At 46.7% G+C, this 18,498-nt stretch overlaps 1 protein-coding gene across 1 annotated transcript in view; it reads right to left on the reverse strand.

Annotated features, from left to right (window-relative positions):
- The window catches only part of LOC115122782 (catenin alpha-1-like), a 271,073-nt gene that overhangs the window by 198,725 nt on the left and 53,850 nt on the right, over positions 1-18,498 (reverse strand). Inside the window, 1 exon segment of the mRNA XM_065019987.1 lies at positions 1,972-2,175. Within this exon segment, the coding sequence (XP_064876059.1) occupies positions 1,972-2,175 (204 nt within the window).

An 18,498-nucleotide genomic window follows, 5' to 3' on the forward strand; every position in this document is an offset into this window, starting at 1 on the left:
TAGATTTCACAAAGACAATGTTTTTCCCACTAAGCAATCACTAAGTAGACCCAATCCAGATTGATTACAAAGGCTATGACTAAAATGGTGTATTTATCATTGTGGGAGAATAATGGGATCTATTGAATGATTAATAGATTTCAGGAGGACAATTATTGTGAGACTAAGAAATTATTGTTCACTAATCGCTTGATAAATGCTTCATGTTTGTACAGGGGAAAAAAAGAGGAAAGAAATCTGTGCGTGCCTTCGTGTTAGAGGGGGATTGGGGGCTTCCCGAGTGGTGCAGTGCTAGCTGTGCCACTAGAGATTCTGGGTTTGAGTCCAAGCTCTGTCGCAGCCGGCCGCGACCCATGGGACGGTGCACAATCGGCCCAGCCTCGTCCGGGTTAGGAGAGGGTTTGGCCCGGCAGGGATGTCCTTGTCCGCATTAGCGACTCCTGTGGCGGGCTTGGTTGGATTGTGTTTCAGAGTACAGGAGTTGCAGCGATGAGACAAGACTAACTACCACGAAATTGGGGAGAAATGAGGGGGATTGGGGCAGAGACCCAGGTTCAAACTCAGTCACACAGAGACACTGTTGAGCAAGATAACTACCCACCTGTCATGACCATGAAGAGGAGAAGATATGGAGATGTGAGAGGACTCAGAACAAACATCTCCAATCTAAAATCAAATCAAGAGTCGGCTTTCTATTCCGCAACAAAGCCTCCTTCACTCACGCCGCCAAACTTACCCTAGTAAAACTGACTATCCTACAAAGCCTCCTTCACTCACGCCGCCAAACTTACCCTAGTAAAACTGACTATCCTACCGATCCTCGACTTCGGCGATGTCATCTACAAAATAGCTTCCAATACTCTACTCAGCAAACTGGATGCAGTTTATCACAGTGCCATCCGTTTTGTCACTAAAGCACCTTATACCACCCACCACTGTGACCTGTATGCTTTAGTCGGCTGGCCCTCGCTACATATTCGTCGCCAGACCCACTGGCTCCAGGTCATCTACAAGTCCATGCTAGGTAAACCTCCACCTTATCTCAGTTCACTGGTCACGATGGCAACACCCACCCGTAGCACGCGCTCCAGCAGGTGTATCTCACTGATCATCCCTAAAGCCAACACCTCATTTGGCCGCCTTTCCTTCCAGTTCTTTGCTGCCTGTGACTGGAACGAATTGCAAAAATCGCTGAAGTTGGAGACTTTTATCTCCCTCACCAACTTCAAACATCTGCTATCTGAGCAGCTAACCGATCGCTGCAGCTGTACATAATCTATTGGTAAATAGCCCACCCATTTTCACCTACCTCATCCCCATACTGTTTATATTTATTTACTTTTCTGCTCTTTTGCACACCAATATCTCTACCTGTACATGACCATCTGATCATTTATCACTCCAGTGTTAATCTGCAATATTGTAATTATTCGCCTACCTCCTCATGCCTTTTGCACACATTGTGTATATAGACTCCCTTTTTTCTACTGTGTTATTGACTTGTTAATGGTTTACTCCATGTGTAACTCTGTGTTGTCTGTTCACACTGCTATGCTTTATCTTGGCCAGGTCGCAGTTGCAAATGAGAACTTGTTCTCAACTAGCCTACCTGGTTAAATAAAGGTGAAATAAAAAATAAAATAAAAAAAAGAGAGGAGTCAGAACAGAGAGAGAAGAGAGGAGTGAGGAGTCAGAACAGAGAGAGAAGAGAGGAGTCAGAACAGAGAGAGAAGATGTGAGGAGTCAGAACAGAGAGAGAAGAGAGGAGTCAGAACAGAGAGAGAAGATGTGAGGAGTCAGAACAGAGAGATAAGAGAGGTGAGGAGTCAAAACAGAGAGAGGGAGAAGATAGTGGAGAGGTGAAACAGCAACTGTGTGAACGTGATGAGACTTACACTGCCTCGATGAGAGAACTGTGTAGAGGACAAGACCGGGAGAGAAAGATGGAGGGCAAGAGATGAAGAGACTTACATTGCCCATGTACTCAGACAGCAGGTCCTGCAGAGCCTGGCGAACAGAGTTGCACTCGGCCACGATGCGCTCGCGCCGGTCATCGCGGGTACAGGACGAGTCGGCCATGAGGGCGGCGCCACTGATGATGCTCTCCAAGCGCTCCTCCAGAGACGGGCGGAAACGCTCCTCGCTAAACGCCAGGGGGTCCACGATGATCTGCTTCTGTTGGACGGAGGGAGTTAGAAAACAGAGGTCAGAGTGGCAACACATTAATACTCCCCACCAGAGACACAGGTTCAATCCCCGCATCAACACCTTTTTTCCTCTGATGTCCAAAGACTCCAAAACACCCCGGCAGAGAAAAACAAAAAACATTTTAATTTAAAACAAATATGGAAACAATAAATCAAACTACAAAGACGAGGGTGCATCCAATGATTTGTTTTAGCATGGGAGAGAGAACGAGAACGAGAGAGAGCGAGAACGAGAGAGAGCGAGAACGAGAGAGAGCGAGCGAGAACGAGAGAGCGAGCGAGAACGAGAGAGAGCGAGCGAGAACGAGAGAGCGAGCGAGAACGAGAGAGAGCGAGAACGAGAGAGAGCGAGAACGAGAGAGAGCGAGAACGAGAGAGAGCGAGAACGAGAGAGAGCGAGAACGAGAGAGAGCGAGAACGAGAGAGAGCGAGAACGAGAGAGAGCGAGAACGAGAGAGAGCGAGAACAAGAGAGCGAGAACGAGAGAGCGAGAGAGAGAGAGAGAGCGAGAGAGAGCGAGAGAGAGAGAGAGAGAGCGAGAGAGCGAGAGAGAGCGAGAGAGAGCGAGAGACAGGGTGACAGACAGAACAGAAAAACATTGGGTAAAAAGGCATTTAGTACCAAAAAAACACAAAAAAACAGGCTCCAACACTTCTTTTCAAATCAAATCGTTAAATTGTTACATTCACATATTTTAGCAGATGTTATTGGTCCATATTTTAACAGATGTTATTGGTCCATATTTTAGCAGATGTTATTGGTCCATATTTTAACAGATGTTATTGGTCCATATTTTAACAGATGTTATTGGTCCATATTTTAGCAGATGTTATTGGTCCATATTTTAACAGATGTTATTGGTCCATATTTTAACAGATGTTATTGGTCACATATTTTAACAGATTTATTGGTCCATATTTTAACAGATGTTATTGGTCACATATTTTAACAGATGTTATTGGTCACATATTTTAACAGATGTTATTGGTCCATAGACATATTTAGCCGATGTTATTGCAGGTGAAGCAAACAGCTTGTGTTCCAACAGTTCACAACACACAAATCTAAAAGTAAAATAATGGAATTAATAAATAAATAAATATTAGAGCAAAGTCGGTGACATTGACCAAAATACAGTAGTATACAGTATAAACACGTGAGATACGTAAAGCAGTATGCAAACATTAAAGTAACTAGTATTGCATTACTAAACGTGGCCAGTGATTCCAAGTCTATGTATATAGGGCAGCAGCCTCTAAGATGCAGGGTTGAGTAACTAGGTGGATGCCGGCTAGTGATGGCCTTAAGACAGCTGGGACCGCGAGACTGAAAAACAGCTTCGATGCACCTGTACTGACTTCGCCTTCTGGGTGATAGCGGTGTGAACAGGCAGAGGCTCGGTTGGTTGATTTCCTTGATCTTTTTTTGGCTTTCCTGACTAGGAAGGACAAGAAGTGTGCCCCCGGTGATGCGTTGGGCAGACCGCACCACCATCTGGAGAGCCCTGTGGTTGTGGACGGTGCAGTTGCCCTACCAGGCGGTGATACAGCCCAACAAGATGCACTCAATTGTGGAAATTGAGTGCATCTTGTGGAAATTTGTGAGGGTTTTATGTGCCAGGCCAAATTTCTTCAGCCTCCTGAGGTTAAACAAGCGCTATTGCGCCTTCACCACACCGTCTGTGTGGGTGGACCATTTCAGATCAGTGATGTGTACGCCGAGAAACCCGAAGCTTTTCACATTCCCAAATGCGGTCCTGTGAATGTGGATGGAAGCGTGCTCCCTCTGCGAGGGCTGCACATGCACCCTTGTGGGGTCCAATTTTGAGGATCAGCGAAGTGGAGGTGTTGTTTCCTACCCTCACCACCTGGGGGCGGCCCGTCAGAAGGTCCAGGACCCAGTTGCCCAGGGCGGGGTTCAGACCCAGGGCCTCAAGCTTAATGATGAGCTTGGAGGGTACTATGGTGTTAAATGTTGAGCTGTAGTCAATGAACTGCATTCTAACATAAGTATTCCTCTTGTCCAGATGGGTTAGGGCAGTGTGCAGTGTGGTTGAGATTACATCATCTGTGAATCTATTGGGGCTGTATGCAAATTGGAGTGGGTCTAGGGTGTCAGGTAGGGTGGAGGTGATATGATCCTTAACTAGTCTCTCAAAGCACTTCATGATGACGGGAAGTGAGTGCTACGGGGCGATAGTCGTTTAGTTCAGTTACCTTAGCTTTCTTGGGAACAGGAACAATGGTGGCCCTCTTGAAGCATGTGGGGACAGACTGGGGATAGGGAGAGATTGAATATGTCCGTAAAAACTCCAGCCAGCTGGTCTGCGCATGCTCCGAGGACGCGGCTGGGACGGCAGCCTTGCAAAGTATAACACGCTTAAATGTCTTCCAAGGACCTTGGTAGCGGGCCGCGTCGGTGCCACTGTGTTATCCTCAAAGCGGGTGAAGAAGGTGCTTAGTTTGTCCAGAAGCGAGACGGTGTCTGCGACGGGGGCTGGTTTTCCTTCTGTAGTCCGTCTGGTGACCCCTGTTACATATGTCTCATATCTGAGGTGTTCAATTGTGACTCCAATGTCTCTGTATTGACAGTATTTGCCTTACGGAGGGAATAACTACACTGTTTGTATTCAGCCATATTCTCAGTCACCTTTCCATGGTTAAATGGGGTGGTTTGTGCTTTCAGTTTGGCAAACAGTAACCCTTTCAGCTGGCAGATAGAGATGGAAGAGACCTCAAGGGGTAGAGAAACAGAGAGCGAGAAAGATGACAGGCGGAAGAGACAAAGTGATTTGACAGGATCTGACAGGCCTTCTGTTAAAACCTGCAGGGAAGTCTGATGTCTAAACCGTCTATTTTTCAAAAAGCCCCAGATGATGGATATAGACCTATAGTTATGAACAACACTCCAAATGACACACTATACCCTAGATGGCGCACTCCTTTGGACTGGGGCACACAGGGCTCTCATCTACACTGCTCAAACAAATTAAAAGGGAACACTAAAATAACACATCCTAGATCTGAATGAATGAAATATTCTTCTTAAATACTTTTTTCTTTACATAGTTGAATGTGCTGACAACAAAATCACACAAAAATGATCAATGGGTGCTGCTATGGTGACCAGTGAGATATACCTGCTGTAGCACGTGCTACGAGTGGGTGCTGCTATGGTGACCAGTGAGATGAGATAAGGCGGGGCTTTACCTAGCAATGACGTATAAATGTTATAGTTCCAATTCATCCCAAAGGTGTTAGATGGAGTGGAGGTCAGGGCTCTGTGCAGGCCAGTCAAGTTCTTCCACACTGATCTCGACAAACTATTTCTGTATGGACCCCGCTTTGTGCATGTGGGGAATTTTTCACGTTGAAACTGGAAATCACCTTCCCCAAACTGCACAGAATCTTCTAGAATGTCATTGTTTACTGTTGCGTTAATATTTCCTGGAACTAACTGGGCCTGAACCATGAAAAAAAAAAAAACTGCCCCAGACCATTATTCCTCCTCCACCTAACTTCACAGTTGGCAATATGCAACGGGAATCAGTATCGTTCTCATGGCATCCGGCGGACTGCCAGATGGTGAAGTGTGATTCATCACTCCAGAGAAGGTGTTTCCACTGCTCTAGAGACCAATGGTGGCGAGCTTTACACCAGTCCAGTGGACACTTGGCATTGCGGTCATATTTTTGTTCAGTATATACACTACCAGTCAAAAGTTGGACACCTACTCATTCATGGGTTTCTTCATTTTTACTATTTTCTACATTGCAGAAAAATAGTCTAGACAACAAAACTTTGAAATAACATATGGAATAATGTAGTAACCCCAAAAATAAGTGTAAAATAAATCAAAGCACGTTATATTTGAGATTCTACAAAGTAGCCACCCTTTGCCTTGATGACAGCTTTGAACACGCTTGACATTCTCTCAACCAGCTTCATAAGTTAGTCACCTGGAATGCATTTCAATTAACAGGTGTGCCTTGTTAAAAGTTCATTTGTGAAATGTTTCTCCTTCTTAATGCATTTGAGCTAATCAGTTGTGTTGTGACAAGGTAGGGGTGGTATACAGAAGATAGCCCTATTTGGTAAAAGACCAAGTCCATTTCATGGTAAGAACAGCTCAAATAAGAAAAGAGAAGTGACAGTCCATCATTACTTTAAGACATGAAGGTCAGTCAATCAGGAACATTTCTTGAACTATTAAAGTTTCTTCAAGTGCAGTCTCAAAAACCATCAAGCGCTATGATGAAACTGGCACTCATGAGAACCACCACAGGAAAGGAAGACCCAGAGTTACCTCAACTGGCTCTCATGAGGACCTCCACAGGAAAGGAAGACCCAGAGTTACATCTGCTGCAGAGGATAAGTTCATTAGAGTTAACTGGCTCTCATGAGGACCGCCACAGGAAAGGAAGACCCAGAGTTACATCTGCTGCAGAGGATAAGTTCATTAGAGTTACCTGGCTCTCATGAGGACCGCCACAGGAAAGGAAGACCCAGAGTTACATCTGCTGCAGAGGATAAGTTAGAGTTCTCGTTTGAAGCAGAAATAAATGCTTCAAAGTTCAATTAACAGACATCTCAAAATCAACTGTTCAGAGAAGAAACAGGCCTTCTGGCCTTCATGGTCGAATTGCTGCGAAGAAACAAAGACATCTCAAAATCAACAGTTCAGAGGAGACTGCGTGAATCAGGCTTTCAAGGATAAGTTCATTTGGTTACCAGCCTCAGAAATTACAGCCCAAATAAATGTTTCACTGAGTTCAAGTAACCGACACATCTCAACTCTTCAGAGAAGAAACAGGCTTTCGGGCCTTCATGGTTGAATTGCTGCAAAAAGAAACCACTAGTAAAGGACACCAATAAGAAGAAGAGCCTTGCTTGGGACAAGAAACATGAGCAATGGCCATTAGACCGGTGGAAAATATATATCCTTTGGTCTGTTGAGTCACAGTAATGTCATCATTAGCAAAGAAGCGTTAATTAAAACCTCTACAGGAGCAGTGTCCCGTCCTCACGACAGTTGTGCTAACGTAGGCTAATGCAATTAGCATGGGGTTGTAAGAAACCAAAACAATTCCCAGGACATGGACATATCTGATATGGGCAGAAAGCTTAAATTCTTGTTAATCTAACTGCACTGTCCAATTTACAGTAGCTATTACAGTGAAAGAATACCATGCTATTGTTTGAGGAGAGCGCACAATTATGAACTTGAAAATGTATGAGTAAACCAATTAGGCAGTCTTGATACATATTGAATAGATATGCAATAGTTCATTGGATCAGTCTGAAATGTTGCACATACACTGCTGCCATCTAGTGGCCAAAGTCAAAATGGTGCCTGGGCTGGAATAATACATAATGGCCTTTTTGCATTTCAAAGATGGTACAACAACAAAAAAAAACTCATGGTTTTGTCTTTGTATCATCTTTTACCAGATCTAATGTGTTATATTCTCCTACATTAATGTCACATTTCCACAAACTTCAAAGTGTTTCCTTTCAAAGTGTATCAAGAATATGCATATCCTTGCTTCAGGTTCTGAGCCACAGGCAGTTAGATTTAGGAATGTCATTTGAGATGAACATTTTAAAAGATTAAAAAAATAATAAAATAATAATCAATAAATAAAAGGTCAGGGGTCACTACCAAGGGTCAGGGGTCACTACCAAGGGTCAGGGGTCACTACCAACCACCGCTGTCATCAGATGAGGCGTGTCAAGACGTGACTATTTACACAAAATCACGTGTTGGTTAAATAGCCTACGGGAAGAATAATTCATACTTGAATATGCTATTCTGTAGTCTATAGACTTGTTGTTGTTTTTTTCACTATTCCAGAAGCTGTTAAATATATAACATGTCGTTAAACAGCTGCAGCTGAATATCAACTGTCGGGTGGCAAGAAGACGCAAACCCGCACAACGGATTGGTGCGAGGTGACAAAAATTGCTCTAATTAAGCACCAGTCACCAGGCAAAATGTCTCAACGCAATCTCGGGAAGAGAGAGAACAGTTTTGATGGCAATTATTGAAACAAGGGAAATACCAGCTTTTCCGACGACGTGGGATTCATTTCTCAACAATATTTTTTCGCCCTCTCACACCAATTGGCAGCATTTCACAATCTGAATGTCTGGCATGACAAAAAAAAAAGTAACCACGGGATTTGCATAGGCCATTTGAACGAACAAACAGTAGGCCGCCGTCATATTCACACTAATTATAAACAAAATCACAATTTTATTAGTGCCAGTGGGATTTTATAGGGGTCAAACAAGCAACACTATTTAGTCTGATCTAGCTAATGATTCGCCCACTGAGTTAAAACAACCAAGATGCTTCAAGCCATGCAGCCGCAATGCTACATCAGACAGCCGCCATGCTACATCAGACAGCCTCCATGCTACATCAGACAGCCTCCATGCTACATCAGACAGCCTCCATGCTACATCAGACAGCCTCCATGCTACATCAGACAGCCGCCATGCTACATCAGACAGCCTCCATGCTACATCAGACAGCCTCCATGCTACATCAGACAGCCTCCATGCTACATCAGACAGCCTCCATGCTACATCAGACAGCCGCCATGCTACATCAGACAGCCTCCATGCTACATCAGACAGCCTCCATGCTACATCAGACAGCCTCCATGCTACATCAGACAGCCTCCATGCTACATCAGACAGGTGACTGTGCAGCCTCCATGCTACATCAGACAGCCTCCATGCTACATCAGACAGCCTCCATGCTACATCAGACAGCCTCCATGCTACATCAGACAGCCTCCATGCTACATCAGACAGGTGACTGTGCAGCCTCCATGCTACATCAGACAGCCGCCATGCTACATCAGACAGCCGCCATGCTACATCAGACAGCCTCCATGCTACATCAGACAGCCTCCATGCTACATCAGACAGCCTCCATGCTACATCAGACAGCCTCCATGCTACATCAGACAGCCTCCATGCTACATCAGACAGCCTCCATGCTACATCAGACAGCCTCCATGCTACATCAGACAGCCTCCATGCTACATCAGACAGCTGTGCAGCCATGCTACATCAGACAGCCGCCATGCTACATCAGACAGCCGCCATGCTACATCAGACAGCCGCCATGCTACATCAGACAGCCGCCATGCTACATCAGACAGCCGCCATGCTACATCAGACAGCCGCCATGCTACATCAGACAGCCTCCATGCTACATCAGACAGCCTCCATGCTACATCAGACAGCCTCCATGCTACATCAGACAGCCTCCATGCTACATCAGACAGCCTCCATGCTACATCAGACAGCCTCCATGCTACATCAGACAGGTGACTGTGCAGCCTCCATGCTACATCAGACAGGTGACTGTGCAGCCTCCATGCTACATCAGACAGGTGACTGTGCAGCCTCCATGCTACATCAGACAGGTGACTGTGCAGCCTCCATGCTACATCAAAGTTTATGGTTGGCTGTAATATAAAAAGGTAGTTGCCCAGGCTGCAAAAGAAACATGAAATCACGCACAATTGATATTCAGTGTGCATAACTTGCTTTCCTGTGATCTTGGCCCGTGCCAGTAATTTTCTCCTTCGGGCCAGTAGTTTTCACTTGGTACTGGCCCGGAGTGCCACTGGCAAATGTACCTGAATGTGAAGCCCTGAGATGAGGTGTCACGGAGTGAGTCACTCTAGACGCAGAGGGAGAAGAAACGAGAACAATCTTCACCTGTTACAAAATCCTTTCCACCGTCATATCACCGTTTAAAACATTCAACTATTCAGATGTTGCAATTCAGGGTTTATTAGTTAGCCCATCCCACACACACACACACACACACACTCCGTCACCAGCCCCACCATCTCGTCTGACAACCTCCGCTTGTGTGTCACATCGCCATGGCAACATGTTCCGTGTGTGTGTGTGTGTTCGTCAATGACTCACACCCTGAAAGTTGCATCGGCGGTGCTTGAAATTAGGTACCGTGGACCCAGAGAGGGAATTGGTCTGGAATAAACAGAGACGGAGCTGAAATAGAACAAAATAACTTTGTGCATGGTCACCAGGAAATTACTGATGCACATGATCTTCTCCCCCTCCTCTTCTCCTCCTCCTCCCCCTCTCTGCTCTTCTCCCCCTCCTCTCCTGCTCTTCTCCCCCTCCTCCTCCTCCCCCTCCTGCTCTTCTCCCCCTCCTCCTCTTCTCCCCCTCCTCCTCTCCTGCTCTTCTCCCCTCCCCCTCTCCTGCTCTTCTCCCCCTCCCCCCTCTCTCCTGCTCTTCTCCCCTCCCCCTCTCCTGCTCTTCTCCCCTCCCCTCTCCTGCTCTTCTCCCCCCCCCCCTCTCCTGCTCTTCTCCCCCCCCTCTCCTGCTCTTCTCCCCCCCCTCTCCTGCTCTTCTCCCCCCCTCTCCTGCTCTTCTCCCCCCTCTCCTGCTCTTCTCCCCTCCCATCCTCTCCTCCATCTCACATGTCACCTTTCATTTATCTGGCTCTTTTTATACACATGCCATCTGAGCTGTGGAGAGTAACGCCTCTGCCTTCATCAAACCACTGCACCTCCTCCCACTGCACCTCCTCCCACTGCACCTCCTCCCACTGCACCTTCATCAAACCACTGCGCCTCCTCCCACTGCACCTCCTCCCACTGCGCCTTCATCAAACCACTGCACCTCCTCCCACTGCACCTCCTCCCACTGCGCCTTCATCAAACCACTGCACCTCCTCCCACTGCGCCTCCTCCCACTGCACCTTCATCAAACCACTGCACCTCCTCCCACTGCACCTTCATCAAACCACTGCGCCTCCTCCCACTGCGCCTTCATCAAACCACTGCGCCTCCTCCCACTGCACCTCCTCCCACTGCACCTCCTCCCACTGCACCTCCTCCCACTGCACCTCCTCCCACTGCACCTCAGCCTGGAGAGAAGAGGGGCAGAGACACACCAGAGAACGACCCGTCAATCGACCAAAGTCTGGTTAAGACCTGAAGGAGTGATTTTGCCACTGACCAGCCTGCTTGAGGAGAACACGCCCTCCCCTTGACCGGGAACACGCCCTCCCCTTGACCGGGAACACGCCCTCCCCTTGACCGGGAACACGCCCTCCCCTTGACCGGGAACACGCCCTCCCCTTGACCGGGAACACGCCCTCCCCTTGACCGGGAACACGCCCTCCCCTTGACCGGGAACACGCCCTCCCCTTGACCGGGAACACGCCCTCCCCTTGACCGGGAACACGCCCTCCCCTTGACCGGGAACACGCCCTCCCCTTCACTGGGAACACGCCCTCCCCTTCACTGGGAACACGCCCTTCCCTTCCTAGCCTATGTCATGCAGGAAAGCATTTAATTGTACTGTGTACACCAGCCATATCTTGTGTAAATGAAGAAAAAAAGTGATTTGAGAAACATTGTTTTATAAATGTCAAGTGAATAAAAATACTAATTTGTGATATAGCATGTGCAGTCGTCACCCCCCCCCAATACATAATATTGCACAGTTAATGTGATATTACAGGAGGAGGCTTCAAGAGCTTCCCCTACAAGCTGTGATATTACAGGAGGCTTCAAGAGCTTCCCTTACAAGCTGTGATATTACAGGAGGCTTCAAGAGCTTCCCTTACAAGCTGTGATATTACAGGAGGCTTCAAGAGCTTCCCTTACAAGCTGTGATATTACAGGAGGCTTCAAGAGCTTCCCTTACAAGCTGTGATATTACAGGAGGAGGTTTCAAGAGCTTCCCCTACAAGCTGTGATATTAGAGGAGGAAGCTTCAAGAGCTTCCCCTACAAGCTGTGATATTACAGGAGGAGGTTTCAAGAGCTTCCCATACAAGCTGTGATATTACAGGAGGAGGCTTCACAAGATATTACAGGAGGAGGCTTCAAGAGCTTCCCCTACAAGCTGTGATATTACAGGAGGAGGCTTCAAGAGCTTCCCCTACAAGCTGTGATATTACAGGAGGAGGCTTCAAGAGCTTCCCTTACAAGCTGTGATATTACAGGAGGAGGTTCAAGAGCTTCCCCTACAAGCTGTGATATTACAGGAGGCTTCAAGAGCTTCAAGCTGTGAGAGCAAGAGCTTCCCCTACAAGCTGTGATATTACAGGAGGAGGTTTCAAGAGCTTCCCCTACAAGCTGTGATATTTCCCCTACAAGATTACAGGAGGAGGCTTCAAGTTTCAAGAGCTTCCCCTACAAGCTGTGATATTACAGGAGGAGGCTTCAAGAGCTTCCCCTACAAGCTGTGATATTACAGGAGGAGGTTTCAAGAGCTTCCCCTACAAGCTGTGATATTACAGGAGGAGGCTTCAAGAGCTTCCCCTACAAGCTGTGATATTACAGGAGGAGGCTTCAAGAGCTTCCCCTACAAGCTGTGATATTACAGGAGGAGGCTTCAAGAGCTTCCCCTACAAGCTGTGATATTACAGGAGGAAGCTTACAAGATATTCCCCTACAAGAGCTTCCCCTACAAGTTGTGATATTACAGGAGGAGGCTTCAAGAGCTTCCCCTACAAGCTGTGATATTACAGGAGGAGGTTCAAGAGCTTCCCCTACAAGCTGTGATATTACAGGAGGAGGCTTCAAGAGCTTCCCCTACAAGTTGTGATATTACAGGAGGAGGCTTCAAGAGCTTCCCCTACAAGCTGTGATATTACAGGAGGAGGTTCAAGAGCTTCCCCTACAAGCTGTGATATTACAGGAGGAGGCTTCAAGAGCTTCCCCTACAAGCTGTGATATTACAGGAGGAGGCTTCCTTCCCCTACAAGAGTGATATTACTTCCCCCCTACAAGCTGTGATATTACAGGAGGAGGCTTCAAGAGCTTCCCCTACAAGCTGTGATATTACAGGAGGTTTCAAGAGCTTCCCCTACAAGCTGTGATATTACAGGAGGAGGTTCAAGAGCTTCCCCTACAAGCTGTGATATTAGAGGAGGAGGCTTCAAGAGCTTCCCCTACAAGCTGTGATATTACCGGAGGTTCAAGAGCTTCCCCTACAAGCTGTGTGATATTAAGAGCTTCCCCTACAAGTTGTGATATTACAGGAGGCTTCAAGAGCTTCCCCTACAAGCTGTGATATTACAGGAGGAAGCTTCAAGAGCTTCCCCTACAAGTTGTGATATTACAGGAGGAGGCTTCAAGAGATTCCCCTACAAGCTGTGATATTACAGGAGGAGGTTCAAGAGATTCCCCTACAAGCTGTGATATTACAGGAGGAGGTTCAAGAGCTTCCCCTACAAGTTGTGATATTACAGGAGGAGGCTTCAAGAGCTTCCCCTACAAGCTGTGATATTACAGGAGGAGGCTTCAAGAGCTTCCCCTACAAGCTGTGATATTACAGGAGGAGGTTCAAGAGCTTCCCCTACAAGCTGTGATATTACAGGAGGAGGCTTCAAGAGCTTCCCCTACAAGCTGTGATATTACAGGAGGTTTCAAGAGCTTCCCCTACAAGCTGTGATATTACAGGAGGAGGCTTCAAGAGCTTCCCCTACAAGCTGGGATATTACAGGAGGTTTCAAGAGCTTCCCTTACAGTTGCCAACAGAAAGTGTCAGATACTGCTGTAACACTTCAAATACATCAGTCAGTAAATGAATGCAGCTTTACTGGTTATTGGTATTCTAATCATCTTTAATAGGGGAACAGCAGGTGTTACTCGGCTTCAAATGGCAGCTTTAGAGAGACGCGCCAGCCGAGCCTCGCTGTTGGCACGCGCCAGCCGAGCCTCGCTGTTGGCACGCGCCAGCCGAGCCTCGCTGTTGGCACGCGCCAGCCGAGCCTCGCTGTTGGCACGCGCCAGCCGAGCCTCGCTGTTGGCACGCGCCAGCCGAGCCTCGCTGTTGGCACGCGCCAGCCGAGCCTCGTTGTTGGCACGCGCCAGCCGAGCCTCGTTGTTGGCACGCGCCAGCCGAGCCTCGTTGTTGGCACGCGCCAGCCGAGCCTCGTTGTTGGCACGCGCCAGCCGAGCCTCGTTGTTGGCACGCGCCAGCCGAGCCTCGTTGTTGGCACGCGCCAGCCGAGCCTCGTTGTTGGCACGCGCCAGCCAGCCTCGTTGTTGGCACGCGCCAGCCAAGCCGATGCATCTGAGTTTTTGTTATTGAAAAACTATTTCACAGCTTAGATGGCACAACAGTTTAGATGGCACAATGATTGCATTGCCTACACTGTTCAGTGCTCGTTTTCTCTCAAACTGTAGAAATTTAGCAACCAGGAAATGAGAGTTATTTTCACTAGACAACACAGCAAAAGTCATAACAGCTTCCCAATGTTGACAACAGGTACCGCTCCGGCAGGAGAAATCAATAGGTGAATATCACAGCCAATCACAACACTGTTATGTAAGTCCTTCTGTCAAACACTATCATTCCATAATTGTAATTCCATCTTCCATTGATTAATATCATCTTCTAATTTGCTTTGCCACACAAAAGCTCTATGACCATAGAGCTCCCATTGATGACTTGTGATTGGCCGACAACATCCAATCCTGTTTTATCGACCACACCACTCCTCATCGTACAGAACAGGTTTCCGTGTGCGCATCACAAAAGGACCATTTGACAGTTAAGATTTGAATTCTGGCTCTAGTTGTTTTAACAGAACGGACGACAATGTTTTGTTCAGCTCAGATAAAAAGGGAAAATCAATACATATTACTTTTCATCCCTAGAGCAGTAAAATAACAAACACACATAGACACTATATATAAACAATATATATATATATATATATATATATACACAGTTGAAGTCGGAGGTTTACACAGACTTAGGTTGGAGTCATTAAAACTGGTTTTTCAACCACTCCACAAATTTCTTGTTAACAAACTATAGTTTTGGCAAGTCGGTTAAGAACATCTACTTTGTGCATGACAAGTCATTTTTCCAATAATTGTTTACAGACAAGATTATTTCACTATATCACAATTCCAGTGGGTAAGAAGTTTACATACACTAAGTTGACTGTGCCTTTAAATAGTTTGGAAAATTCCAGAAAATGATGTCATGGCTTTAGAAGCTTCTGATAGGCTAATTGACATAATTTGAGTCAATTGGAGGTGTACCTGTGGATGCATTTCAAGGCCTACCTTCAAACTCAGTGCCTCTTTGCTTGACATCGTGGTAAAATCAAAAGAAATCAGCCAAGACCTCAGGAAAAAAATGTAGACCTTGGGAGAAACTTTCAAATGCCTAAAGGTACCACGTTCATCTGTACAAACAATAGCACGCAAGTATTAACACAGTGGGATCAGCAGTCATACCGCTCAGGAAGGAGACACATTCTGTCTCCTAGAGATGAACATACTTTGGTGTGAAAAGTGCAAATCAATCCCAGAACATCAGCAAAAGACCTTGTGAAGATGCTGGAGGAAACAGGTACAAAAGTATCTATATTCACAGTAAAACGAGTCCTATATCAACAAACTGAAAGGCCGCTCAGCAAGGAAGAAGCCACTGCTCCAAAACCAGCATAAAATGACCATCGTTATGTTTGGAGGAAAAAGGGGAGGCTTGCAGGCCGAAGAACACCATCCCAACCATGAAGCACGGGGGTGGCAGCATCATGTTGTGGGGGTGCTTTACTGCAGGAGGGACTTGTGTACTTCACAAAATAGATGGCTTCATGAGGAAGGAAACTTGTGTGGACATATTGAAGCAACACTGTGACTAGATTAACGAGAATTTTTAAAATACTTGTATGCTTGAGGAATTGCAATTCTGAGATTTTTGTTATTTTGAATTTGTCGCCCTGCACTTTCACTGGCTGTTGGCGAGGCTACCGTCATACCCACATATCCCAGAGAGGCTAAGGACAACAAAGTCAAGGTATTGGAGTGGCCATCACAAAGCCCTGACCTCAATCCCATAGAAAATGTGTGGGCAGAACTGAAAAAGTGTATGTGAGCAAGGAGGCCTACAAACCTGACTCTGTTACACCAACTCTGTAAGGAGGAATGGGCCAAAATTCACCCAACTTATTGTGGGAAGCTTCTGGAAGACTATCCGAAACAGTTGACCCAAGTTAAACCATTTAAAGGCAATGCTACCAAATACTAATTGAGTGTATGTACATTTTTACAAGGATTCAATGTCAGGAATTGTGAAAAACTGATTTTAGATGTATTCGTCTAAGGTGTATGTAAACTTCCGACATCAACTGTACATAGCCTATAAACCTTGTGTATTCATCAAAACAAATTGCAAATATGTATTTATTCAGGTTTAAAGTGCAGAACAAAGTCCTCGCAGCAAACGGTTCTTTACACCCCTCGTAAAGGCCCATAGCCCCCAGTAAAGGCCCATAGCCCCCAGTAAAGGCCCATAGCCCCCAGTAAAGGCCCATAGCCCCAGTAAAGGCCCATAGCCTACACCCTCTCATGCAATGCGATTGTAAATGCCAACTTTGATGGCTCATGCCCTTCACACTACAGCATATGTGACTTAGAGTCATGAAATTTGGTACGTCGGTCCCTCTCCCCACTAGGACCAATAAGAACACTCCACCCCATGTTCTATTCGTTGGCACTGACCACCGCTGTCATCTGGGGTCACTACCGCTGTCATCTGGGGTCACCACCGCTGTCACCTGGGGGTCACTACCGCTGTCACCTGGGGGTCACCACCGCTGTCACCTGGGGGTCACCACCGCTGTCACCTGGGGGTCACCACCGCTGTCACCTGGGGGTCACCACCGCTGTCACCTGGGGGTCACCACCGCTGTCACCTGGGGGTCACCACCGCTGTCACCTGGGGGTCACCACCGCTGTCACCTGGGGGTCACCACCGCTGTCACCTGGGGGTCACTACCGCTGTCACCTGGGGGTCACTACCGCTGTCACCTGGGGGTCACTACCGCTGTCACCTGGGGGTCACTACCGCTGTCATCAGGGGGTCACTACCAACCACTGCTGTCATCAGGGGTCACTACCAACCACCGCTGTCATCAGGGGTCACTACCAACCACCGCTGTCATCAGGGGTCACTACCAACCACCGCTGTCATCAGGGGTCACTACCAACCACCGCTGTCATCAGGGGTCACTACCAACCACCGCTGTCATCAGGGGTCACTACCAACCACCGCTGTCATCAGGGGTCACTACCAACCACCGCTGTCATCAGGGGTCACTACCGACCACCGCTGTCATCAGGGGTCACTACCAACCACCGCTGTCATCAGGGGTCACTACCAACCACCGCTGTCATCAGGGGTCACTACCAACCACCGCTGTCATCAGGGGTCACTACCAACCACCGCTGTCATCAGGGGTCACTACCGACCAGAGCCATATACAGTGCATTCAGAAAGTAGTCAGACCCTTTGACTTCATCCACTTAGTTTTACAACAGCCTTATAAAACAATAGTTTCCCCCCCTCAATCTACACATAATAAACCCCCCCCCCAAAAGAAAAAAAATCTAACCAAAAACAGGTTTAAAATAACACATCTTGACACTCCCTCTCGTCCCTTTGTAAATATGTCTGCAAAGCTTGTATAGCTGTTGACATGTTATCCTGTGTGTTTGATTGAATTCAGTCCAGGAAGCCTTGTAATCCAGGATTGGATCAGATTAATGCTGCTGACCCCCAAAACAAACCTAGAAGATTTGATCTCAGGGTTTCAGATGGTAACAAAATTTGGTTGTCATAAACAGGGCACAGCCTCAACTTCAACTCCAATAAAGTTAATAGAACATTTTTGATTTCAACCTCTGCTTTACTGGTGTCCTGAAAAACCCCTACAGGCTCTGGTCTAAAGTAGTGCATTATAAATGAAGGGTTCCATTTTTGGACAGACTTCCTTCTGATTGAGCAAGTAGAAGGTTTTCTGTTGGGCCTGGCACTATGGGAGAGAAGAGTTAAGATGGAAAGTACCAGAGTCATGTATTTATAGTTGGGCCAATGTGGTTTCAGCATTCTGATACATTTACATCACAACATTCTATGGCAGCCATGTTGGCTCTTCTAATTAGCATTAGCATTAGCATTATTGACATAGGGACTTTTTCCTGCCGTTGTAATCCTTCAGAGGGCCGTTTAAGTGGGTGTCGCTTATGTCCAAACAGTATAAACAAATAAATATGTAGAAAAGACAACGTTCCCATCATTTCCTTTCCATAATATAATCTTTGAGAACTAACAAAATCACCAAAATAAAACCTAGACCGAGAATAAAACATTCCCAAAACAATTAAATTTAGCAGTATTCATTTAGTTATTATGCTGGAACAAAATAACACTGATTTATCCATGGTAAAAATGCATAGAATTGCAGGAAATGAGCTT

This window comes from Oncorhynchus nerka, linkage group LG6, assembly GCF_034236695.1.
Source record: "Oncorhynchus nerka isolate Pitt River linkage group LG6, Oner_Uvic_2.0, whole genome shotgun sequence".
Lineage (NCBI taxonomy): Eukaryota > Metazoa > Chordata > Actinopteri > Salmoniformes > Salmonidae > Oncorhynchus > Oncorhynchus nerka.